This window comes from Dromiciops gliroides, chromosome 2 (assembly GCF_019393635.1).
Source record: "Dromiciops gliroides isolate mDroGli1 chromosome 2, mDroGli1.pri, whole genome shotgun sequence".
Taxonomy (NCBI): Eukaryota; Metazoa; Chordata; class Mammalia; order Microbiotheria; family Microbiotheriidae; genus Dromiciops; species Dromiciops gliroides.
In genome coordinates this window covers 275765147-275792654 of record NC_057862.1, presented here as the reverse complement: position 1 = coordinate 275792654, position 27508 = coordinate 275765147, and the positions used below count along the sequence as shown (strand labels likewise).

At 38.7% G+C, this 27508-nt stretch overlaps 1 protein-coding gene across 1 annotated transcript in view; it reads right to left on the bottom strand.

Annotated features, from left to right (window-relative positions):
* JAG2 (jagged canonical Notch ligand 2) overlaps positions 1 to 27508 on the bottom strand; it is a 150563-nt gene that overhangs the window by 65730 nt on the left and 57325 nt on the right. The window contains exon 3 of the mRNA XM_043987552.1: positions 9785 to 9839. Coding sequence (XP_043843487.1) covers positions 9785 to 9839 — 55 coding nt within the window. The remainder of the gene's footprint in view (positions 1 to 9784; positions 9840 to 27508) is intronic.

Sequence of the window (27508 nt, the reverse complement as noted above, 5' to 3'; positions counted from 1 at the left end):
GTTCAAGTGACAAGAGAAGCTGTCCGGCATGACTGATGTACAGAGTGCAGGGAAATGAGCAAAGTGAGATAAGGGTAGAAAGGGGAGAGGGTGATGTCAGCTTGTGGAGGGTCCTAGATGTCAGGCAGAGGGCTCTGGACTTTACACAGTGCGCTATCAGGGATCACCAAAGATTTAAAATGGAATAATGATATAATGAGGACAATAAATACAAATTATTTTGGTAGAAATACGAAGGACAGATTGGAATGGGAGAGAGGGCACGGAGACCTTTGTGTCCACCTCCTTTTAGAAAGCTATAAAGCCCGGTGCCTAAGTGGACGCTTCCTCCGGAGGTCCAAGGTTTACTGCGCCAGAGGAAGGCTTTGTTGTCTAGCGTTTGGCAACAGGCGGGGCAGGAAACCAGGCTGAGGGCAACCCAGAGGAAATATTATAGAACTGGACCAGAGTCAGGAGGAAGTAGCTCCCCCCCCCAAAAAAAAGAGGGTGGAATTCTCCTATGCCCACCCTGTCAAACATACCCACTTCTTTCTTCTTTCTAAGTTTTTAGTGGTCTTACTTTCCCATCATTTTTATTTCCCAAAATATTCTTCCTTCCTCTTCCATCCAGAAAGCTACCCCTCACAATACAATGAATAAAAAAGAAAAGGGAAGCAGTTCAGCAAAATGAACCATCACCTCAACTGAGTTTCCTAGTATATGCAGCCATTCCACACCAATGGTCCCCTACACCTCTGTAATGAGAGGGAGATAAATGTTACCTCTTCTTTGGGATCAATGTAATAACCCAGCTTTTAGTCCATTGTTATTGTTATTCTTTCCATTTGGATTGTTGTAGTCATTGTATATCCTGATTCTCTATTTTTGCTTTCACCTTGTATTATTGTTTCCAGTTCTTTGATACTATAAAAAGTGCTGCTTTAAATATTTTGGTGCATCATAGACATTTTAGTCACTTTGTTGGGGCGATTCCAAATTCAGTTCCAGAATGGATGTATCTACTTACAGATCCACCAACACTTTATCGGTGCACCTCTTTCCTCAGCCCCTCCAACATTAAGTATTCCTATCTTCTGATATCTTTGTAAATTTACTAGGTGTAAAGGTTTACTTTTCACAATTGTTTTGTTTGCAATCCTTCATAGGATGGTTTATGGTTTGCATGCTTCTTTTTTATTTATTTATTTAATTTTTGTATATTTTTTGCAGGGCAATGAGGATTAAGTGGTTATTTTTGTATATTTTTTGCAGGGCAATGAGGGTTAAGTGACTTGCCCAGGGTCACAAAGCTAATAAGTGTCAAGTGTCTTAGGTTGGATTTGAACTCAGGTCCTCCTGAATCCAGGGCTGGTGCTTTATCCACTGTGCCACCTAGCTGCCCGGCCCCCGGCCCCCCCCCTCCCCCCCGCGCATGCTTCCTTTGAAAACTGTCTGTATTCTTGGACTACGTATCAACTGGTAAATAACTCTCCTTCCATTTTCAAAATCTAATTTATTCAAAGCCAATTTGAAACTGGAAACAAGAACATGAGAAGAAAAACCCCCAGTTCTTTTATGCATGTGCATTTATGACAGATCATCCCCAAACTCTAAGTTGTCAGAATCAATCTCTGCAGACGTATTTGACCTTCTTCCCAGTATAGCCTTTGAGAGAAGAAAGTTTGTTCATTCTATTTTAGTATCCCAGAGCTAAGCATAGGACCCTGTACATGGTTACTGTTCAATAAATGTTTGTTTAACTGAATCAATGAAAAAATAAATGATGTACCAGTTAATGATATGGACATTTTCTAAACAGATATACCTGACTGACTGGTTGGCTTTTCATTTACTAGAACCCTGGGTGTGTGTGCGTGTGCATGTGCATGTATGCACATGCGTATTTATGTAGTTCTAAGCATTTCCTACCCAAGATAGGTTTAGTTTCCTCTTCCTTCCCACAGCCCCTGCACTATGCAATTTTACTGTTGTTGGAAATGCTCAGTATAGATTACAAATTTAATTAACTTGGAATTCTCAATTACTCAACCTAATACATTAGGACCACATGTACTTGAGCAAAACTCACTCTTGATGCCCTGACTACCTAATAGAGAAGTAAAAATCTCCACCATACCCCCAATTCAGTACTTGGCATAAGCTACATCTTCCTAAGGACTTTGAGCTGGACAGAAATTTAGAGAATATCTAAGCCAATATACTCATTTTTCAGCTGAGGAGGAGGCCAGGAGTGATTAAATGATTTACCCAAGGTCACAAAGGTAGGAAATAATAGGGCTGAAAGTCCTTTAAAGGGAAAACAAGGGAAGGCTTGATGGTAGGTAGGTACACTCCCAATTCTCCCACATACTCCCACATATAGACATACTCTAGGGTTTCCCCTAAATTCTTTCTAAGCTTTTTCATATTCCCAGCAAGCTACCTCTGCAGGGTGTGAGGAATTCCATGTATTTCCCTTTGGGTAGAGGTGGGAAAACCTTCAATTTATTCTAAATATATCTCTTTCCAGTTTTAAGGGAGAAACACCCTACATAGGTATAGGTTCTAGAAATGACTGAGTAAAACTGGTTACTTCACTTCTTTGGACCTCAGGTTACCCATTAGCAACATTCTATTACAATCATTAGCTTATTTTAAACCTGGGGGTATATAATCCCCTCTAAGGTCTACTTGTGCCCTTCTCTTTAGCTTATTTTAGAAGAAAAATTGAGTCACAATTGCTCAAATTCTACTTAGGAAAATTCCTAACGTTTAGGCAGATTTTGAACTTTCTAACTTGACTTTACATTTATATCCATCTCACCTGGTCTCTTTGTGGTTGAGATAAAATTCAGTTTACCAGAAATGTCTGGGTAACAAAACAACAGATTACATTATATTTTCTGAGGATAAACAGGTATGAAAGGTGGGAGGTGGGGTAAAGAAGCTAGGTAAAGAGCTGACCTTAGATGCCTGGAGAGCCAGTGACTCCCCTTAATAACTCTCATCTCTGTCCCAGCTCAGGGCTCCCTTTTCTCCTCAAAGGTATGCTGAAAGGCCATACTTGCTTCAAACTCTCCAAATTCAGGTCCTTATAATCTCTTTTTGCTGAAATAGCTTCTTCCTTTTATACAAATTGCTTAAGGCATGATGCAGTCTTTTGCACAATGGCTTTGATGGATTCAGTTCTGATTCAGTCAAAAAATGTTCTTACCTAAAGGTATTGCTTCTAGTGGCTAGAATAATCAATAGAGCCCCACCCTTTTGGTGATATGAAGAAGTTATACTATTAGCCACTAACAGGCCAGGTGATCTCTGGGAAGTTTTTTTTTTTTAACCTCAGTTTCCTTTTCTATAAAATGAAGTCAATTGAGCAGCTCCTTCCTGATCTGTCTGGAAAGAGCCTCAGGCAGGGAATTGGGAAAGCCTGGTTCTAGCCCCAGCTCTGCTACTAACTAGATATTCAACCCTGAACAACTCATCTAAACTTAGTTTAGATGAAATAACTTCTGAAGTTCCTTTTAGTGCAGAGAATGTGTCTAGTCCTTGGGGTTTAAAAAGCAAGACAACTTTGATCTCTTCTCCATCACAGCTGTGAAGTTATAATCTCTGATTAAGCCTCTTTCTAGATCACAGCCTCACTGTCAGGTTACCTTCTTACAGAAAGAATACAATACTAAAATGAGCCACTCAAATAGCAATGAAATCTGGACCCCTTCCCTCCACACTACCAACCAACGGAAGAGGGTTACAAAATGTCATCATCAAAGACTTGCTCTCTTGTCCCTCCACCTGAAAGGTCACCTTTAGTAAGTTGCCTACTATGTTTTAAGAATGGAATCCGCTCTACAATATTCCAGTAAAATGGTCATCTAGTCGCCACTTAAGCCACATTTCCAGGCAGCTAGCTAGTTCCATTTGGGGAGAGCTCTGTTAAGAAATTCTTCCTAATTTCAAATAAAAATATGTCTTTCTGTAATTTCCAAACACTTGTTTTTCCATTAACTGGTCTTCTCAAATATCTCTAATCACTAGGATCATTTACCCTTTGCTTCAACATTAGGAGTCTGAAAAGCCCACTGTGAATCTTCACTCTTGAATCATCAAGAGACAAGTGTGTTTATAAATCTAATAGACACTTAACAGACAGCAAATACAACCTTCAGGACTGGCCTCCAGTCAGTCCCCTACTGCCTATGGAGAAGGTATCAGAAATAGCTGGATCTGTGCTACATGTGAAAGTTCCTACATCCATCTAACACCAACTCTGATATAAATGGATATGTAGCCAGATCTCTGTATTTACCAGCATTCTCTCTGGGTTCTGCAGGTAAACACACAATGGTGTTTCCTAGTACTGATGTTGGAATACTGACCATGGTCTTCAGAGGTTCGGACCCATTTTTGAAAATATTCATCTCTGAAACAGGTAAACTATTATAATAAATTCTCTAAGAATGTGTCGTCATTTATATCTCCATGTTTTCCTCTGTAGCACATTGGTTGGTTTTTCTGAAATAGGAAGATCTTGAATCTTATGATAGTGGGGGTGGTTTGACATACTAAATATAATATATCCTATATTACTCGGTCCCATTTCCGCATGTTTGACTTGAGAAGAAAATAACCCTCCATTTGGCTTAATATTTCAAGTTCTGAAGTTGATGCGTATGTATGCATATGTAATATATCACAATACATCAAAAGATGTATATCATTTGTTAACTCTCAGGAAAATTTATTTTTAAATTTTTCATTCTTTTAATTTAATTTCTTCATCTGTTACACAAATGGGTTTGACCTATGATTCTGTAACCTTTAACACTGCACAGATGCCCTTCCAACTTTAGCCTTCTGTGACTTTCTGATCCCTGATATACATGAGCTGGTTTTAGTTATGAAGGACTAATTCTCCCAGTTAAGTAAACTGATTTTCTGACCCTGCAATAATGGTTCTTTCAGGCCATCACTTAGTTAATTATGCAAATTATACAAATACCTTGGATTTTGTAATACTGTATTTTGATGAGACAACACAGCATAACAGACTATGGTGAAATACTGGACTAAGTAAAGCCTCCCTCTGATGGGGATAATAATATGTCCATAATAACTACATCACAATACTGCTATGAGATTGAAATCTGGGAATGCATAGAAACTGCTCTGCTGGGGTAGAAGGGAAGGACAGAGCTGTACTTTTATGAGTATATAGAATTCCCAATGAGGAAACTCCCTCTACTAAAACAGATCAGTAAATGCTCTGCAGTTTATAGTTCAGGAAAGTTTCCTAAAGAACTGAGAGGTTAAGTGATTTGCCTAGAGTTATAAAACCAATCAGTGTCAGAGCCCAACCTTGAACCCAAGTCTTTGTGACACTGAAGCCCACTCTCTATCTTACTACCCTTCATGTATTCTCTGATCCAGTGACACTCATCTAGCTGTTTCACAAACAAGACACTCTACTCCATCTCTCAGTTCTGGGCATTTTCTCTAAAATGCTTTTATTTCCTCCATTCCACTTACTAACCTCCCTAGCTTCCTTCAGGTTCCAGATAAAATTTCATCTTCAATAGGAAGCCTTTCCCAACCTCGCTTAATTCTAGTGCCTTCCCTCTGTTAATTATTTCCTATTTATCCAGCATATAGCTTTATTTGTACATATTTGTTTGCACATCGTCTCCTCCATTAGATTTTAAGTTCCTTGAAGACAAAGATCATCTTCTGCCTCTTTTTGTATCGCAGTGCTTAGCACAGTCTCTAGCACATTATAGGCACTCAATAAATATTTACTGATTGATTACAGGTAACATCCACTAAAAACCCCACACTTAATAATCTTCACCGCTGCCCAGCAAGGGCAGCTTTGCTGAGGTTGATACTTTGCATATGTTTGGAAGATGAAGCTATTTCCAATATTGCTGGGAGCAGGAAAGAGGACTGTAGCAAGAAGAGCCTGGATGGCAAAATTGCCTCTGCCCACACACTGAGTGGACAAATAGGGACATTATTGCTCCTTCAAGACAAGGAGAGTACAGGAAATAAGAGTCCACTTAGTTAAGAAGTCATCTACACAGGGGCCCTGACTTCTTCCTTAATTAGGTTTCAGCCTTAAAATTTAGGATACTCAATTCAAGAAACTAATGGTAAGTAGTTGTAAAACCACGAAATGTCAGAACTGGAAGGAACCTTAGAGATTATCTAATCCAACCCATATATTTTATATATGAGTAAACCGAGGTCCAGATAGAAGGAACAACCTGCTGGAAGTCCAATAGTGAACTAGGACTAGAATGTAGATCTAACGACTCCCAGCTCCAAATCCCTATTATTCTACCACCCTTTCTTCTACTGTGGAGCTCAATAAAGACATGTGGATTGGTTTTTAAACAAGATACCTATATGAGTATGCATGTCATATATCTGTGTATACACACACGTGTGTAATGTATAACATAAATTTATATATACACGAAATACATCTTATTTATAAATATGTATATAAATGCATGTGTACGCAGTACACACACACACACACACACACACACACACACATACACACACATATCTTGTTTATTTATATATACATGTCTATTCCATCCTCTCTCTTCCATGGCATACTGTTCCAGTTCTAGAACAATTCCTCTGATTAAAGAACACTAGATGCTTGTGGTTTCCATAATACTCTCAATTTCCAAAGCACTTTTTAATGATGTAATTGTGGCATAATGTCAAATTTGAAAGCCCAGAAGACCTGGGTTTGAGTCCTGCCCCTGAGACATACTGGCTGGATGACCCTGGGCAAGTCACCTGACCTCTCTATGCTCTAGGCAACTCTAAGTAGCAGGGAAGGAATGAAGTTGTATATTTGAAGGGGTTTTCTTGCGTGGGAGATCTCTATACCAATGAAATCCTAGGTCCAGTTCTTATTCCTTCTACCCATTATCTTTTTAGATCCATACTTCCCAGAGAGGAAGGCAGAGCAAGGATTATTAATTTCACTTTACAGGTGTGAAAACAGTGGTTAAGAAATAGAAAAAGTATGATTGGGGAAAGACACAATATTATTATAAATAATACGAATATTGTATCACATTTATGTAATAACTTAAAGTTTGGATTTTCCTCCCAACAACCCTGTGGGGTAGGTAGTAAAAATATTATTGCTTCCATTTGATAAATGATGAAACTGAGTCACAGAGAGTTTGTGTGATTTCCCCAAGGTCAGACAACTAGAGTAAATGTTGGAGCTAGGATTCCAGCCTAGGTCTCTTAACTTGAAACCCACTATTCTTCCCTTTTGCAGCATTCCCTCCAAAACTACCCCAAAATCATGCTTACAGGGGGGATCCCCTATGAGTCTATATGATTAAAACAACAGCTCATGAGCCCCTTTAATTAGTCACCCAATAGACAATTAGTTTAAAGCGAAAACATCTTCTGATATTGCATGATAGGATAGCTATAAAATATTGCCCCCGGAAAACTGGGACACTCCTCCACCAACACACACATCTCAGTAGGAAGAGTTGGCATGCGCACAGAGTACTACCCTAGGGAAGAGGCACACAGATAGGAAATACTTGTGGCTAAGGCAACCTACATCTCCAAGACTACTGGACCCCCAAAGTCCTTTCTCTTTCTGTGATGTCATCATACTTACTCAGCCCTAGACTCATCCTGGGTAGATCACTCAGGTGGATTCCCCACAGCTCAATTTCTAACTGCCAGAGCCGGCTGGCTAAGTCTCTTCTTTCTTCACACCTGGCTCTCTTCCCTGCTGCCAGAGGTCCTACCTAATCCTCAGAGTTGCCTCAGCTTTGAGTGCAGTAGCTCCTGCTGGGGGAATAGCTCACTGCAAAGGATTGTGTTCAACTGGGGTGGGGGAGTAGAGGAGAGAACAATCTTGTCTTTCCCTATACCTCTACCCTAGGGCAGTGCATAGCGACAAGCGATTCTGCTCTCAAAAGCTGGGTTCTTCCTTCATAGCTCTTTGATGCCCGAGTTATCTCCTCAAAGCTGCTTCCTGTTTCTACTTCCTGCTTCCACTGCAGATTGTGTCTAGATTTTTAAAGGGCCATTAGGGTCTAGGATGTTGGCACTATGCCTTCTAATTCCATCAAGTCTGCCTAAGGAACTCAGTCAAACCTCTAAAAGGGGTAATAAAAACTGTCCTCTAATTCCATTTAGGCTTCAGTGAAGGACTTCTCCATGTTACAGTTAAGATTTTAATAGCTCTGCAACCTGCCCCCTTACATTCTGTGATTCTTATCGGTTAGGATGATGGGAATTTAATTGATCAGGGGTGTCCTGAATAACCCCCTACTTCACTCTCCTCACCTCAGTTAAGCATTTGCTATGCCCAGAAAAATCAATGGAGGTGCTTTCAGCATCTATGTTTATATTCCCAATTCTGAACAGCTCTCTATTAACTTGGGGAAACTTAAGTATTATCCTTTCAAGTACCTCCTATAGTTGGGGCAGCTGGGTGGTGCAATGGATAGAGCACTGACCCTGGAGTCAGGAGGAGCTGAGTTCAAATACAGCCTCAGACACTTGACACTTACTAGATGTGTGACCCTAGGCAAGTCATTTAACCCTCATTGCCCAGGAAAACAAAACAAAACAAAAGCAATAGGAAAACTGAAGCTGAACATTGTACACAGTAACAGAAACATTGTGCCAGGATCAACTGTGATAAACTTAACTCTTCTCAGCAATACAATGATCCAAGATAACTCCAAAGGATTCACGATGGAAAATGTTCTCCACTTCCAGAAAAAAAGAACTGTGGATTCTCAATGCAGATTGAACCATACTGTTTCTACTATTTTTTTGATGTTTTTCCCTTTTGTTTTGACTCTTCTTTCACAACATGACTAATGTAGAAATATGTTTAATGTGATTGTCCATATATAACCTATATCAGATTGCTTTCTGTCTTGGGGAGGGAGAAAAATCTGGAACTAAAAATCTTATGAAAACAAATGTTGAAAACAATCTTTATATTTAACTGGAAAATAATAAAATACTTTTATGATTAAAACAAAAAAAGAAATTGATTGCATTACTTCACATAGACATTTTCATAGAATGTGCCCCAAGTGAAGAACTATATTTCTTAGAACTGGTGTGAAATCAAATCGTTTTCTCTGAAAAGTCCTTTTGGTCTCTGTTCCAAGAGTAGGGTACCTTAACTTTCTCCAATTACATACTGTGATTTTATCAGGTGGGCTGGTGGAAATTAATTAATCATGGGTCTTCTTATCAACTTCCTTCACTATACTCTATACCAAAACTTCTTAAACTATGTGTCATGACCCCATATGGGGTCATGTAACTGAACGTGGGGGTTACAAAAATTTGGCAACAGTAAAAGGTCATGAATACCTATTTTATATACCTGTATACTTGGGGTTGCATAAAAATTTCTCAGGCAAAAAGGAGTCACTAGTGGAGGGTTTAAGAAGACCTGCTCTATAAGATACTTCCAAAGAATAATTTAACTATAGGAACTTCTTCAGCCCTCATGCCCCCCCAACCACAACCTCAGTCTGCACAAGGCCTGTAGCCTTGAACTCTGCTGAGCTGTTGGGAGACAGTAGGCAATCCCCTTCCCAACTATCTTGGGAAAGAGAAAGCCAAAATAATCTCCCACTCCATTACTCTCTGAAGACCAAATGCCCCTAATCCATTCCCGAATCCTAGTTCCAGGGCCCAATCCCAGTCCTCTCTCGCTACTCACAACCTCTGAGTTCCCACAAGTCACCCTATCAAGAGAATCTCCTAATAGGGATATACTCACCATTTTGAGTGCCATTATCCCAGTCCCAGGCCTCCACTATCAGGGTGAACGATCGCTGAAAACAAAGAGAGAGAACTAGTTAAATGTGGCTGCTTTGGTTTAGACCCCAGAGAATGACAACCCTTCTACTCCACTCTGTCCAAATGACTGATTTCTGACCACATGTTGTGGGCAGGGACCTCATCTGGGGAACATGTGGGTTCCATGTGATATATGAAAAATGCCCCGGACTTGAATTCAAGAGACTTGCATTAGAATGGGATTGAGCATGAGTCACTTTCTCTTTCTGGGCCTTAGTTTCCTTCTCTGTAAAATGGGAATGCTTGTACTACTTACGTCATAAGATTGTTGTAAAGAAAGTACTTTTGAAACCTTCCTGAATCACTTACTATTTACATAATTATTATTTTATAATTACTATTATGAAAACAAATTCTCATCATTCTGAGAACTCACAATGTAGGAAGAGAAAAAGACAAATGAGATAATATAATGTTATAATATCAGGCTGCATGTGAGAAAGGACATGAAAGAATGCTCTTGGGATTCAATTATCACCTGTAACTATGGAGGGGAATGATCGAGGAAGTTTTCATGGAGAAGATGGCTTTTGAAATATACTTTGGATTGAGATAGGAATATGGTTAGGACTTTGACAGATGGAGAACAGAACAATTTCAGGCAGAGAAAACAGTATGTACAAGGGTATAAAACCAGAAGGAAAGAGGACGGATGCAGGGGTAACAAGCAATCCAGTTTGGCTTAGCCAGGATGTAATAGGAGATGACGTCAGTGACGCAGGGCAAGATTGTGGAGGGCATCAAATACCAGGATCCTGTAGAGGGAAGAAAGCCACTGAAGGTTTAGAAGTAGAGGACTGACATGGTCAGACCTGTATATAATAGTTCCCACTTCTAAAGCTCAAAGTCTTACAGAATGCTTTTGTCACAAGAGTTCTGGTATTATTAGCCCGATTTTACAGTTGAGAAAACAATCTGAGAGGTTAAAGGACTTGACTACTGTCACCAAGCTAGTAAGTGTGGAAGCTCGGAATGGAATTCAGATTTCCTAACTTCAACACCAATGTTTTCCATTATATACGACAAAGATTCACTCCTCTGTCCTGGCTCTGCTCTTCTCTATCAGATGATTTCTCAGTCTCCTTCCCTGGATCATCATCCAGGTCATTACCGATGACAGTGGGTATCTCTCCCAGGATCCACTTTGGGTCCTCTTCTCTGGTGATCTTAACAGCTCCCATCATTCCTAGGTTGATGATTCTGAGATCTACTTATCCATCCCTAACCCTGCCCACCCATCTCTAATTTCACATCTTCACCTGTTTAATAGACATCTCAAACTGGATATCCGGTAGCTTTCTTAAACTCAAAGACAAAGCCTTCCTTCTCAACTTTCTTAATATGGAGAACACCACCATCTTCCCAGTTATCCTGAGTGTCATCCCTGACTCTCCATTCTCTTTCATCTCCATGTCTAATCTGTTATCAAGTCCCTCATTTCTTCATGATATCTCTCATGTCATGAACATTGCTACCATCCTTGTACAGGGCTTCATCTCACACTAGGACTACTACTTGCTGGTTGGTCTCTGCCTCGATTCTCTCCCCACTCTGAGCCATCCTCTGCTCAGCAGTCAAATTAATCTTCCTAAAACACAGATATGATCATGTCAATCCCCTATTCAACAAACTCCAGTGGCTCCCTATTACCTCCAAGATCCAACTGGCATTTCAAGTCCTTTATAACCTGGCCTGTTCCTACCTTGCCGGTATTCTTATTTACTTTGTTGCCACACACTCCATGATCCAGTGACTCTGGTCCCTAATGCTGTTCCTCAAATATGACACTTGAGCTCATCCTATATTTCCAGCCTCATTGTATGTTATTCCTCCCTCCCACTCTATTATCCAGCCAAACTGGCCTTTTCACTGTTCCTCACACTTGACATTGCATACTCTACCTCCGTGCCTTTGCACTAACTGTTCCCCATGCCTGGTGTTGATTTCATCTTCACACCTCCACCTTATAGAATATCTCTTTCTTTGTTGTTGTTTGTCCTTCGATCTCAAAGAGGATCCTGACATTGGGGTAATGTCATGACTTGTAGTGAACTGGGCTTGAGTAAGGGAACACTGCAAAATCACCAACCTCACTCTCTCCTCTAGAACCATCTGGGTCCTGTGGCAAGATATATCAGTATGAATGGAGATGATCCCTGATGTTTAAGGCAATTGGGTTTAAGTGCCTTGCCCTGGGTCACACAAAGCTAGTAAGTGTCTGAGATCAGATTTGAAATCAGGTCCTCACAACTTCAGGGCTGGTGCTCTATCCACTGTGCCACCTAGCTGTCCCACCTCTTCCTTTAAGGTGCAGCTCAAGTACCACCTTTTGTGAGAAGCCATTCTTGATCCCCTCAATAACTACTTGACTCCATCTCAAACTGCCCTGTATTTATCCTCACTTGCACTTGTAGAAAGCCAAGAGAGGACCCACCTTTTCAGGTGAGACAGGGAGATGATAGTGACAAAAAGCATCTGAGTGATGTGAGGTGAGGAGGAGGAACTCTTGGCAAATGGCTTCAATTTTTTTCAGTGAAAATCAAGGCTCTCAACTGAGTGGGGGGGGGTGTTGAGGAGGGTCCAGAAGTTTGAGAGGGTCACTTCAGTGGGTGGGATGGTGAGTCAATTAGGGAGCTATAAAAGGTGGGTTTTGGCCATAGGGACTTGGTTTCCTGGTCACAAAGAACATGAAAAGTACACCTACATAGAGCTGGCTCCTTCGAATTGGCATTCCCATATGAAAGGGAAAGGTAAAGATGGGGCATCTACACAAACTAAATGCTGGGGTATCTTTTTTGAATATCCCTTCTATGCTATGGCTAAGTATACTTTAAACAACATACAAGTGCTTCATTTTATTCTGGCATAGAACCTGAAAAGATCCCAGCTTGCCTCGTGCCCACTCTTAACATCTGACAGTCAGTAACTGGGATAGGATAGCCTTGTGATTCCCCTTGTGACTGATGGATGCTACAAATATGTAGTATCACACCTTTGTAGGGTTGATTAAATGGCTAGATACAGAACTATGGCACCCTATGGCAAGGGCGCTTCTGATAAGGTATGGAGAGTCTTCCCAATGGAAGAAAATAGGCTCCTACTGATTGCATGACATGGGAGTTACTGACACAGGCAGCATGGTGTGCCCTCATCAAGGAAGGAGCTGTTTTCTATGAGTAAAGCAGAACTGAAGTAGTTCAAAAGAAATGTGAGACATGCAAATTTAGAGAATCCATTCCAAATGTTCACACTGACTATTTGTACCTGACCTGTGGTAGAGCGTTGCTCAGCCACAGTCAAACACACTTAACATAGTAATGACATTTTGGTCCTCTTTGAGAACGAAGGACAACAACCAACCAACCAACCAATAAAGATCTAATACCCAAGATATATGGTAAATCAACACAAAAATATAAAGCCAAGAGTCATTTCCCAATGGAGAAGTGATAAAATGTATATGAGCAGTTCTTAGAAAACAACCATAAGAAATAATGCTCCAAAGAATCAATTGAAATAGAAATCAAAACCACTCTTAAGGTTTAAACCTCAGACTTAGCATATTGGCAAAGATAATAAGAGATGGGAATAGTGAAAGTTATAAAGTTTGTGGAATGATAGGAACATCTTTGGTGGGGGCAGTGAATTGGTCTAAACATTCTGAAAAACAAAACCATCCCCCAAAAGCCACTAAAATGAATATTCTCTTTAACTCAGTCTTACCTCTACTAGGGATATACTCAACCCTACAGAAATCTAAGCCATAAGAAATAAGCCGTATAGAGGAAAAATACTTTAAGTAGCAGCTTTTATTAAAGAAAACAAAATGGGGAATTGCTGAGCAAATATGCTATTTTGATGTAATGGACTACTATTATACCATAAAAACAGGATGGATTCAGAACAATCTAAAAAGACTTGCTTTGAAATGATGCAGAGTAACATAAATAGAACCAAAATAACAATTTGTACAATGACTATAATAACATTAAGGAAACAAACTTTAAAAGACTTCAAAATTCTGATTAATGTGATGATCAATCATCATTCCAGAAGACCGATGATGAAACATGCTTCCACTTCCTGGCAGGAATGATGTAAATGTTTTGCCTAAGTATACTAATCTGTTACAAAGGATGCCCTTTGCAGTGAGGGGAAAAATAGAGAGTTCTGGGGGGGGGGGAACGAATAGCTAGTAATATTGATGCAAAAATAAAGACAACAAGAAAGAAAAGAGCATCAATAAAAACATTTACGATATACCCAAATGAGAACAGAAGGAAGTTCAGAAAAGGACATAAGAAAAGTAGAGCAGTTTTGGTCCCATCATGGTCTATTTAATACCTACTTTAAAAATAGACTAGGGAAAAGATATGAACAAAGGCCTTTGTTCTTGAGTCATTTCAGTTGTGTCCGTCTCTCTGTGACCCCCTTGGGGATTTTCTTGGCAAAGATACTAAAGTGGTTTGCCATTTCCTTCTCCAGCTCATTTTATAGATGAGGAACTGAGGCAGACAGGGTTAAGTGACTTGCCCAGGGTCACACAGCTAACAAGTGTCTGAGGCCAAATTTGAACTTGGGTCTTCCTGCCTGCACGGCTGGCGCTCTATCCACTGTGCCACCTAGCTGCCCACAAGTACACAAGAGGTAGGAAAAGTTTCTGCGTAGGGAAATGACATGCAAAATAGGAGGATGACTCAGTGCTTACAGAATGAAAATGGGAGGTAAAGCCTGGAGGCAAAGAGACCAGTAACAAGAGACTATTACAGACTTTCTGTTAAAGTGGAACATGACAGGACATAGAAAAGCGAGGTTTCCACAAACCTCTAGTGAAGTTTAGAACTGTACCAGAAGGAACAAATGATAAAGAAGACCAAAGAGTAAACTGTTAGAAGTGACTCCTTAAAGTCCAGGACTGTGCAAGAATATTGCCAGAAGCCTGTGGAGCCTCTGGGTAGAGACGAAGGCAGAGAAGGCAGAAGCCACAGCATCCAGACATTCCACACCAGAGCAGGGTCAGTACAAGGCCCAGGCAGTGCGGTGTCCAGGAAGCCTGTCCCAAGCTCAACATGCAGGCAGCCATGTTGGAGCCACTGCAAGACATGGAGTTAATGCAGTCCTTAAGCAACAAGACATCAGGGGTCTTGGAAGAAGCCACTACCAGTAAAATTAACACCAAGTTGAAGATTGTCAGATGCACAGCAAGGAATGAGGCCGATTCATGGTTTTGGATTGTGCAGAGAAAGAGAGGGAGAAGGAAATAACGTCAAAACATGAATGCAACCAGCAAGAGCCTGAGCTAGCAGCTCAGAATTGTAGCAGAAAATGGGGCTGAATCTTAGCCACTACATCTATGACAAGCAGAGGCAGTGGCACCCAGGCTGCCAAGAACATTCTACTAAGCAAGGCTTAAGACAACATCTCAGAGTATGCAAAGGGCACAGCCTGGCCCAAGAATAGCATTCAAATACAGAAACTGAGATTGGAGAGAAGTTTAAAAAGAAGAAAGAAAACAGCAAATACAATAAATTCTATGGATTAAGAAAAGTCTTCTGGGTAAACCCAGAAGAAGAGAGTAACTCCATAACAAATCCAGGTCAAGTCTTGAGAAACAAAGGATCTGATCACATGCAATAGAAAAATGCCTGGATGAAATGAAGCCCAAATATTAAAAAAAAATGAAGTAAGAGCTCTTGAGCAGGAAAAAATGTAAGAATAAATAGCTTGGAACAGGAGGCAGAAAACCTTGCAAAAGTAGCAGATTTCCTGAAAACTCTGCTCTCCTTGGATATGCCCCTGCTGGGTACCCTCTGGTCTTCTCTTCCCTTTCCCTTACCCATCTGCTGCTTTTCAGCTTCCTTTTGTATGCTGTCTTCCCCCATTAGACTGTAAGCTCCTTGAAGGTGGGAACTATCTTTTTTCCTTTCCTATGCTCCCAGTGTTTAACATAATGCCTGGCACATAGTAGCATTTAATAAGTATTTATTGAATTAAACTTAAAGAACAGAATGGAGTAATCAGAATTCAATAACATGAGACAAATATTCACAACAAAGTGAAGAGATTTTTTAAAAGCAGAAGCAAATAGCAAAAATAATTGCCCTGGAAAATAGGTCAAGGAGATGTAATTTAAGTAATATTAGACCCTAAGATGAACATTAAATTGAATAGACTGAGAGATACTGGAGTCTAGAAGGACTTGATATGCTCCGATTCATGGGGTCACAGAAGAGTTGGACATGAGTGAACAACAACAGACTCCCTAAAAATGACCATATATAAAACGTGAACACCATATTTAAAGAAATCAAAATCAAAATAGAAAAAAAAATCCACTGGTTTCCTTCTAAAGAAACCTCAAATTGAAGACACCAAGAAATGTCAAGACAGAGTTTTGGTCAGATCAAAGGAAAAATACATCAAGTAGTTAGAATGAAAGAGTTCAAGTAGCAAGGAGCCCCATCAAGAACACACAAGACCAGGTTCATGAATATAAAGGAGAGAAAATACTGGAATATGATCATCCAGAAGCAAAAGATAAAGGTGTACAAACAAAAGTAACATACCCTGCAAAGCTGAGCACAATCTTACAGGGACAAAAAAAAAATGGTCTTTAATAGAATCAAAAACTTTCAAGTATTCCTGATGAAAAGACCGAAGTCGAGTGGAACTTTTGAAATTACAAACACCAGAGAAATTTAGAAAGGTAAATGCATTTGGGCAATAAGAAAGGAATAAATGGTGAGAGAGTGTTTATATTCTAAAGGAGAGAGAAGAAACAAATTCTAGGGTCACAGAGGGAAGACAAAGGAATTTGGGGTGACCTGGTTCCATATTTTTGTTTTTAAGAGACAAAAGAAGGGAGGGGAATAAACCAAAGATGAAGAGTGGGAGAAAAAGCTGTTTCTCATAACTGAAATGGCATTTTCCTCCTGCTTTACTCTTGTCCCTTCTTACTTTATTCCTGCCTATTCTTCAAATAAAACAGGCTCAAAAGGAAGAAGTTTGAAACATGGAAGGAGAAAGTAAGTAGAGAGAGCATGTCATGAACTTCACTTATACATGAACTTGACAAAGAAGGGCTGAACATGACCACAAATAGTAGGCAAGGACAAGGAGAAGGGAGCAAGGTAGAGTTGGGAAGGGAATAATCACAAGCAGATTAAAATTTAACTTCATGGGGCAGATAAGAAAGGAGAGGGTGTCAAAAGAAAAAGACAGAAATTGTGAGAACCAGTGATAAGGGTCTAGACTATAGGAAGAGAAAAGATATCAGACTACTTCAATTATAAATTATTAGTGTCGATCACAATCCCACACTTATCGATTTCTTTATCACTGTATGGAGGGGTTTGGAAGAGGAGGAAAAATGTAAGAAGATATGGTTAAGGGAAAATAGAATTAAAAACTAGAACCATGATTGTGAAAAGAATGGAGTTACCCATAAAATGAAGAACGGTAGCAAATGGATTAGAAAGCAGAATACAACAATGTTGTTTATATATGTATGTATACACACACATACACATATATATGTGTATATATACATACACACAAAGATTCATATGGAGTTAAAATGAGGAGCTAGAGAAGAATTTATTAAGCTTCAATCAAATGTTTATGAAAGCAGGATATCAGACAACATAATCCCCAAAATGCACATGGTTATAAGAGAAAACAGAGACACTACATTATACTTGATGGCTCCATATGAAATGGACTATGAAATAATATCAATATATGAAATAATATATGAAATATATGAAATAATATCAATATATCAATATTAATATATACACATATTCATTAATATGAAATGCCACTGTATCTAAGTACTTAGAGGAAATAAAAAATGAAATTACAGGGAGTAATATACAATAAAAATTTGATGGGTACCTCTCAAATCTAAAGAAATTAAGAATGTATGGAGAATTTTGGAAAAGTTGAGTGTGTTTAAAAGGAAGAAAGGAATCGATACATTCTTAGCTATACATGATACCTTTACAAATTATCTTTTTCCACTTTGCATCTGCTGGTCCACCTGGTTTTAGCTCCATAGAACAATATCACCCTGGTTGGGTATTCCCTAATGCCCCTCCCCCGACTTTCTTTTCTCCTTTTGTGTGTCGTCTCCCCTTTATATTGTAAAATCCTTGAAGGTATAGACTTTTTTTCTTTTTATTAATTGTATCTCCAGAACTTAGTACAGTACCTGGTACATTGTAGGTGCTTAATGAATGTCTATTGGATTAGAAACTGATCATATACAAAGGCATAACAAAATTAATAAACACAGAAAAGTAAAGCATTTCACCTCTTTTACTGGTCTACACAATAAAAATTATAATTAAAAGGGCCTTTGAAGAAAGTTTTCACATTTAAATGGAGATAAAAATAACTTAGTTCTAAAGAATTAATGGAACAAAGAACAGATCACAGAAATAATATATAATTTCACCAAAGAAAGTTGAATCAATGAGACAATATACTGAAACTTTGGGAAAGCAGCCAAAACAATCCTTAAGGAATAATTTATATCTCTAAACATTTTCAATAACAAAAAAGAACTAGATCAGAATGAATTGGGCATCCAACTAAAAAAGAAACCTCCCAAATAGAAAAAGCACCATATAAAAAGCCCCAAATAACACACAAAAATAGAAATTATAAAAATAAAAAAATAAAACTGAAAACAACAAAAACACACTAAATTGATAAATAAAACAAGGAACAGTTCTTTTAAAACCTCATAAAATAAACAAAAAATTAGCTAATTTGACCAAAGAGAGGAAAACCAAGTGGCCAATTCAAAATAACAACAACTAGCTTTTTTACAGATTTTTAGTTTTGAAAAATATTTTAGTTTTATCTTCATAGCAACCCTGAGCAGTGGGTGCTATTATTATTTCCATTTTGAAGTAAGCAGAGGTTAAGTGACTTTCCCAGAATCTCACAGCTAATAAGTGCTGAGCCTAGAGCTGAACTCAGATCTTCCTGACTCTAAGTCCATTATTTTATACACCGTACCATATTATGTTGTGATCAATAAAACATATCAGAAAATAAAACAAATGATTTAGACACAATTTTGCCCAAATATAGGCCAAGAAAAACTAATAAAAATATATGTATATATATTCACAAAAATATAAATATATAATTATAGGTTATCAAAAAAGTAGAGTTTAAATAATCTAATATTTGAAAAAGAAAATGTCCTCTTCCCCCAAATCCAGGTCCAAAAAAATTTACAGGTGATTTCTATTAATCATTTAAAGAACAATTAAGTCCAATCTTACATAAAGTGTTTGATGTTTAGAAAACCATTAACAAATGGAATAAATTAATAATAAAATCAATAAAAAACACAAGGTTACATCAAGAGACATAGAAAATAGTTTCAATAAAAATATTCCTTTATAGGTTGAAACTATCCCTTTATATGTAGAAAGTCAAGTCAACAAAGATTTTTCAAGCATTTACTATGTGCCAGGCACTGTTAAGTTCTGGAGATACAAAGAAAGGCAAAGTTCCTGCCTTCAAGGAGTTTGCAAGCTAATGGAAACAACCTGCAAACTATGTACAAACAAGACTATGTACAAACAAGATAACTTGGAGGTGATCCCAGAGGAAAGGCACTAGTACTAAGGGAAACTGAGAAAAGCCTCTTACAGAAGGTAGGATTTTAGCTGAGACTTCAAGAAGCCAAGAGGTAGAGAAGAGGAATGAGAGTATCCTAAGCATGAAGAACAGCCACAAAGCAAAGGAATAAATGGATCATTCCTTAACATGGTAATGGTATCTATTTTCAACCAAGAGTCTGCATTATCTATAATGGAAAAATGCTAAAAAAAAAAACATTCCAAAAAGATTGGGAAAGAGCAAGGATATACAGTATTATAATTATTATAGTCCTAGAAGTAATAACTATAAGAATAAGAGAAGAAAAAAAGTCAAGGGAACACAGACAAGGCAAAGAATTGTTATTTTTGTAGATTGTTTACTATTGAACCCTAGAGATTCAAATAAAAAGTTAATAAAAATTTAACAATGAACTTCAGCAAAGTAGCAGAATAGAAGTTATACCCACAAAAATTAGCCTTTCCATATCCAAGACAGAAAAAGAAATGCCATTCAAAATAACTATAGAAGGTATAAAATATCAAAGAATCCAATTATCAAGATAATATACTTAAGAATTTTATTAATATAAATACAGATGGCTATAAGTCACATTTTAAACAATAAAGGCATTAGCTAGGGGCAAAGTATGACTCTGCAGAGGGGATGGTAAAGGAAAGTTACTATTGACATAGGAGTTCAAGAAAGGTTTCATGAGCTGTGTTTATGGGAGCACAGATGGAAGTTCCCATGCAGTTCAGTGGGGCTGGAAACTAGAGTGTGTGGAAGAGAGTAAAAATGACTGAAAAAGTCAGATTGTAAAGGATCTTCAATGTCAGGCAAAGGAGACTGAACGGACTCTACTGGTAACAGGAAGCTAATGAATATTTTGTGCATAGAAGTATTTAGAAGGGATAGAGAGCAGAGGAAGATTTGAAATACAAAAACAGGTTCGGGGTAAAGAAGCATCTCAGTTTTGAGAATGCCGAATTTATTCAGGTAATAGCTCAAAATGTGCTTAGAAGTCTAGTCAGTACTAGAATAGTAATTGGAGGATCAATTGGTTAAAACAGATGGTTAAAACTATGAGATAATGGAAGATAGTTCAGATAGAGAAGAAAAGAAAGGGGCCTATGACAGAGGAATATTCAGGGTTTTAAAAAATTTTTTAATTAAAAAAAATTTTTTTTTTAGTGAGGCAATTGGGGTTAAGTGACCTGCCCAGGGTCACACAGCTAGTAAGTGTTAAGTGTCTGAGGCCGGATTTGAACTCAGGTACTCCTGACTCCAGGGCTGGTGCTCTATCCACTGCACCATCTAGCTGTCCTGAATATTCAGTTTTAAGGGGTTAAAAAGTCATAAAGAGCTGGCAAAAGAGGCAGAGATGGATGTGTTTCAGAGGGAGGATAAGAACCATGAGTGTGGTGGCATCTGAATTCTAGTAGGAGGGTATGGTCATTGTCAAAGGGCAGAAAAGGGGGATTGACAAGTCACAGGAACCAGGGTCATAAAGATTACCCATTTTCAAGAGGAGAAAACAAAATCTCAAAGAAGAAATGGGACGTTTTCAAGGGCCCTAAAGGCAGCAACTCCTCCCCACCCTATGGATTGTTGCCAGGTTCTCTGAGTTCATGCTTAGAAACAGGATTCCTGGATTCAGATCAGGAGGATATGCAGAGAGCTAGCTTCAGGACAGGTTTTTCTGAGGAAGGCTGGTTCAAAAAACCTGGGGGACGAGTGTCTGGGATGTCACTGTCCTAAAGCTTTTCATAATGCAGCCCCTGATCAAATAGTATTACTCCCATTCTACTACACATCAGCAAACTGAGACACAGCAGTTTACTAACTTTAGGGACTTTAGTACAGTACATCAAACAAGATGGTACAGTATAGCAACTATCCTTGCACTGGATCTGATTCAGGAGACCAGGGCTTGATTTCCCTTTCTGATTTACTCCTTAAGCAGTGACTAAGACAGTTGTATTAGATGTCTTCTAAGGTCCCTTCCATATATAGATCTAGAGACCTCTAGCTCTATTCTGTCCTCTGTAAATTTGGGAAAATAATACTTGCCTTGCTTACTTGACCGAGCTGCTTTGAGAAAGGTACTACCGAAAGGTGATTTACTGTTATTAGAATTATTATTATTATAACTATTGTCCAAGGTCTACTAAAAGTTCAGAAACTGTGTCAAGTAACAGGGCACCCATCAGTAAGATCTGCTGCACAGCCTAGAAGTTCTTCGCAAGGCACAAGGACATGACCATTTTCCCCAAAGCCACTGTAAGTAGGGCTTAGGTAGGTTATTTACTCCTCGTAGTACAGCAGGAGCAGGAGGTCAGTTTAAAGTACAGGTACAGAAGCAAGAGCTTGGCCCTGGAGAGGCGGGGTCATTCTGGGCAGGCTAAGGTTGAGGAATAACAGAACCGAATAGGATAAAGACCAAAATCTGGCATGGTCACACCAGTGGGTCACAAAGCAAACAGGAACTTCCATAGGTGGGGTCCAGGGTCTGAGATCAAAGGGCAGGAAAGAAATAACTTGAGACAACTACCAATGTGACTCCAATCAGAGGTCAGGAGAAGGAGGTGGATCATACTGTGCCAGCTCCAGTGGGAGACGGTGAAGAGATCTGTGGCCCGACTAAGTTGTCTCAACAGTACCTCAGCACAAGGGGGCTTAAAAGCATATTAAACAGGCCAATCAACAAGCATTTATTAAGTGCTAATGTTCCAGGAACTTATTATGGGTCAGGTCTGCCAGGGCATGAATCAGGGAGAAAGGCTAACAGAAGGCTCCCCTGATGGGTGAGGAATGACCCCCTCTGCTTCCTTAGCCTCTTCCTTCTGAACCTACACACCAGGGTGCTTGGAAGGGGGATGAAAAGTCCAGTGCCTATCAGTTCCTGATGTCCCTAAGACAAACCACACTGCCAGGCACAGCAGATTAAAGCTCTGGCCTTGGGAGTCAGGAAGACTTGAGTTTGAATCCTACCTCAGATACTTACTAGCTGTGTGATCCTGGGCAACACACTTAATGTGTTTCAGTTTCATCTGCAGAAATGGGTCTCATAATAGCAACCTAAGGTTGTTGTGAAGATCAAATGAAAAAATATGTGTAAAATGCTTTACAAGCCTTGAAGTGCTACATAAATGTTAGCTGTTGTTATTGTTAGCCACCATGTCTCTCCCTAAGGAATTCAGTACTTCTGAGGCTGCCCTCACACACTCTGAGACTTCAATAGTGATGTTCCCTTTTCTTCAAATTCTATTACTAACTCCTCCAACTCCATCCATGGGTGGTCACGGTTTCATGATAAAAATCCTGAAATTCATCTCACCATAACCACCTACTATTCCAACTCTCTTTACGCCTAATTCTCCTACATGTACCTTTTTCCTCACACCAACTTCTAGTTTCTTCACCCAGAACACCTGCTCGTGCCACTTCCCTCCCTTTCCAACCCCAATTCTAGAATTTAGTTCACTCCACACTACACCCTGCTCTCAAATCCCTTCCTACACTGTCTTTACTGCCCCTAGTTCCTTGGCCGATTCCAGAGCTGGATCACTCTCATGGCATATAAACCTCCTCTGATCTTCCTCATACGCCAATGAATAGAAGTGGAAAATAGTGGAAAGAGTACCGACTGAAATCAGAGGACCTGGGCTCCACCTTCACCTCTATTCAAACCCCAGTGACTTCCTCATTATACATACTACTTTTTTTCCCATACTCAAAAGTCAAATGAAACTGACCTACTTGCTGTTCCTCCCACCTGACATTTCAATTTCCCATCTCTATGACTTTGCAGTGTCCATCCATCCCCCATGTCTAGAACACACTCCCTCTTCATCTTCTATAGGACTCAGCTCATGAAGCCTTTCCTGCACACACACACACACACACACACACACACACACACACACACACACACACAGTAGTTTACTGACTGATTAAGTAGCTAACCCTACAGGCACAGAAGAAACATTTTCCATCTAAAGTAAAGATGAACCTTATTTTAAGAAAATTCAATATGCAGGTAGTAGATATGGTAATGGTAGGAATTATTAGAAGAGGGGGTAAAATAAATTGCAATCCCAAAGGAGGTAGGCAATACTTATTTCCTAAATTGCTAAAGGGGCGAAATATAAGCCCCTTCTCTTTTATTAATGTTCTGAATAAATATTGTTATGCTTAAAATTAACTAGAAACCTTATTTGCTTGTAGATAAGCTGACTTGAATATCCTAGAAATGTGTTAAATTAAGTTTTTCCAGATTTATCTATGTGGCAGTAAAACATAGGTCATAGACTAAACCTAGTTTACCTGTCCTAAATGGACACATGGGTTTCATATAGAAATATCAGTTTACAAAACAAAAATGGAGTGATCATTACAGAAGGCGAAGCCACGAGGAAGTTCCCTCTGAAGAAATCATGAGGCACTGGAAAGAGCCCCAGACTAGAAGACAGGAGTCCTATATTTGAGAATCATATCAATTCAACAACCATATGCTATCATCCATCAAGGAAAGCATTTTTCCAAGATTTGTTGAACCTATTGGACATATGGAATTAAATAGGAGCAGATCCAACCCGTATCCCTGAGTAATCTGAAATAAATGTCTCAGTCCACCAGGCAGATTTGTGATACAGACAGATATCTATGAATATAATTTTATCCTTATACTATACTATCTGTATACACGCACAGATAAAAGACTTTTTCTTGGAGATAAATAAGAGGGAAGCAGGATAGTGTTCGCAGCCAGTTAGCCTTTGGAAAGAGGAGAGAAGGAGGCAGAGCCAAGGTGGTGGAGTTAATGGAAGCATTTAAGTCTCACTTGCCCTTTACACCTCCTCCAAAAAGATCTAGAGAAAGCAGCAGGCTGAAAGGAAAGCCAAAAAGTCAGTGAGTTATTTTTTTCAACCCAAGGTAGCTCAGGGAGACAGAAACAGTGTCTGCAGACACTGAGGAACAGGGCTGGCCAGGAACATGGCAGGCATTTCAGCAGTCAGTAACCAAGACAGAGCATGAAGGCAAAAGACATTGGACAGGAAGAGATCCTAGGGGATGCCTGAACAAACCGGATGAAGGAATGGATGCAACTTGGCAGCTAAGTTCCACAATTGCCAGTTCCAAGTTGGAGACATGGGGTAGAAAGAAGCAGATATGAGTGTGGGCCCTTTCCAAGTACTGAGCACAGAACAAGTTGTAAAAAGAGTATCTGAGACCAGATGCTGAGTACAACATCCTAGACCAAATCAGAGCTGGCAGTCCAGGCACTGACTTCATGGAGCCTACCAGCAAGCCAACAGTAGCTGAGTCCAGCAGCTGTCAACTGAAACTGCCAACTAGGGACAAACCAATAAACCCAAACCTGGGTCAGGAATTTACAAAACTTAGGTGAGGAAGGCAGTGAACAGATCTCCCCCTTGCATCACATAAAACCGGACGCATTGTAAACTTGTAGGCTGCCAGTAGGAGCTATGAAAACAACAGAAGAATGTAATTGGACAAAAGCTCAGGGTAGATATCTCCAGAAATGTGCAGAAGCCAGCACTAACAAGGTCTGAAGTCAAGAAATAGCTGGAAAAATGTGACCATAAAGAGCTAATGATGGCAACAAGAAGCTCAAGGCACGTGCACATGTGTAGACACACACACAATGACTTGAAGAAATCTACAGGCAAAGGGGCAGCTAGGTGGCGCAGTAGATAGAGCACTGGCCCTGGAGTCAGGAGGACCTGAGTTCAAATCCGGCCTCAGACACTTAACACTTACTAGCTGCGTGACCCTGGGCAAGTCACTTAACCCCAATTGCCTCACTAAAAAAAAAAAAAAAAAGAAGAAGAAATCTACAGGCAAAGCCTCAAATATAAATGTACCTTGGCCACAAGGCCAACCAGAATTCCAAGAAGAGTCAAAGAAAGAATTAAAGAGGGAACTAAAAATGATTTAAAAACCAAATGAGAGCAGCAGATGAAAGAATAGGAAAAAGAGACAAGAGCTAGGAAAGAAAGATAAGAGAAATAACAGCTTAAGAAAAGAAGTAAAAAACCTTAGTGAAGAAAATAATTCCTAGAAAATTAGAATTGTTCAAATGAAAACTAATGACTCCATGAAACATCAAGAAATAATAAAACAAGTCAATGAACAAAAAAAAGAGCCTAGACATCATATTTGAGGAAATCATAAAAGAAAATTATCTCACTAATAGAACCAGAGAACAAAGTAGAAATTTAAAGAATCTGTCACCTCCTAAAAGAACTTCCAAAATGGAAACTATTATAGTATAGATGAAATAGAGAGCTTCTAGGTCAAGGAAAAAATACTGCACTTAGAAAGAATTCAAGTACTAAGGATTCACAATCAGGATCACACAAGATTTAGTATCTACCATTATAAAGAAGCAGAGATCTTGGAATATGATGTTTCAGAAAGCAAAGGATCTAGGATTACGATGAAGAAAAAAGATATCAAGCAAAACTGACTATAACATGGACCTTTAATAAAACTGAGGACTTTCACAGCTTTCCTAATTTAAATACCAGAACTGAACAGAAAACTTGACATACAAAGGAGTCAAATGTCAAAATAACCATTAAAAAACCTAAGACAAAAGTTCACATGTGAGAAATCATAAGGGATTTTAAAAGAAAGGTTCAATTGTTTATATTCTTATATAGAAAGATGATACATATAGCCCCTCAAAATGTTATCAATATCAAGGGTTATAAAGAGAGTCTAATTAGACAGAGGGCCTGGGTATTATTTTTGTCATATTTTGATGATCACAAAAGAAAGAATAGAATGAAAGAAGAAGAATACATTGGGAGAAGGGGGAAGGGAAATGAATAATAAGGAAAATTATCTCTAATAAATGAAGTATACAAAGAAGAGTTCAAATAACAAGATGTGGATAGTGGGAGGGGGTGGGGAACATATGACACTTGATTATCACTAATCTGAACTGGATAGAGAATAATACACATACACATACTGTTCAGTATAGAAATACCCAACAGGGAAACATGAGGGAAAGGGATTAAGGGAAAAGAGGCAACAGTCAGAAGCAAAATAGAATCTTAAAGCCAGGTGAAGGGCAAAAAGAAGGAAAAAGAGGAAATACAGGGCATGAAAGAAAATATATAGTTATCATAAATGTAAGCGTGAATGAGATGAACTCACCCATAAATCAGAAGAGTATGGAAGATTGGATTAAAAAAGTTTCCAAGAATTTGTTTATAAGAAATACACTTAAAACAAAGATAAATTCATATTTAAAATAATAGCATGGAATAGAATATATTAGGCTTCAGCTAAAGTAAAAATGACAGAGGTAACAATCATGATCTCAGATAAAGCAAAAGGAAAAAAAATATGCCTAATTTTAAAAGGTAAGCAGGGGGACTACATTTTGTTAATATGAGCCACAGCAATGAATTAAAATCATACTAAACATAAAGGGGGGAAAAGACAGTAAAACTATAATAGTGCAGAACTTCAATTTGTGCCTCTCATACCTAGATAAAGAGAACCAGAAAAATAAAGAAATTAATAGAACTGTAGAAAAGTTAGATATGACAGACTTCTGGAGAATACTGAAAGGGAACAGAAAGGAATAAGCTTATTTCTCAGCTGTACATGGCACAGTCCCAGAACTATGTTTTAGGACACAAAACTTCACAAATGCAGAAAAGCATAAATATATGAATTTTTACTAACCACATGCAAAAAAAATTACATTCAATAAAGGACCTTTAAAATAAAGATGAAAAATTAGCTGGAAATGAAATTACTTAATTAGAGAAATAATCGATAATTATATTAAATATAATAATACCAAAATTTGTAGGATGCAGTCAATTCAGTAGTTAGGGGGAAAGTTATATCTGGAAGCTCTTTCATCAAAGAAGAGTTCAAATAACAAGATGTGGATAGTGGGAGGGGGTGGGGAACATATGACACTTGATTATCACTAATTTAGAGAAATAATCGATAATTATATTAAATATAA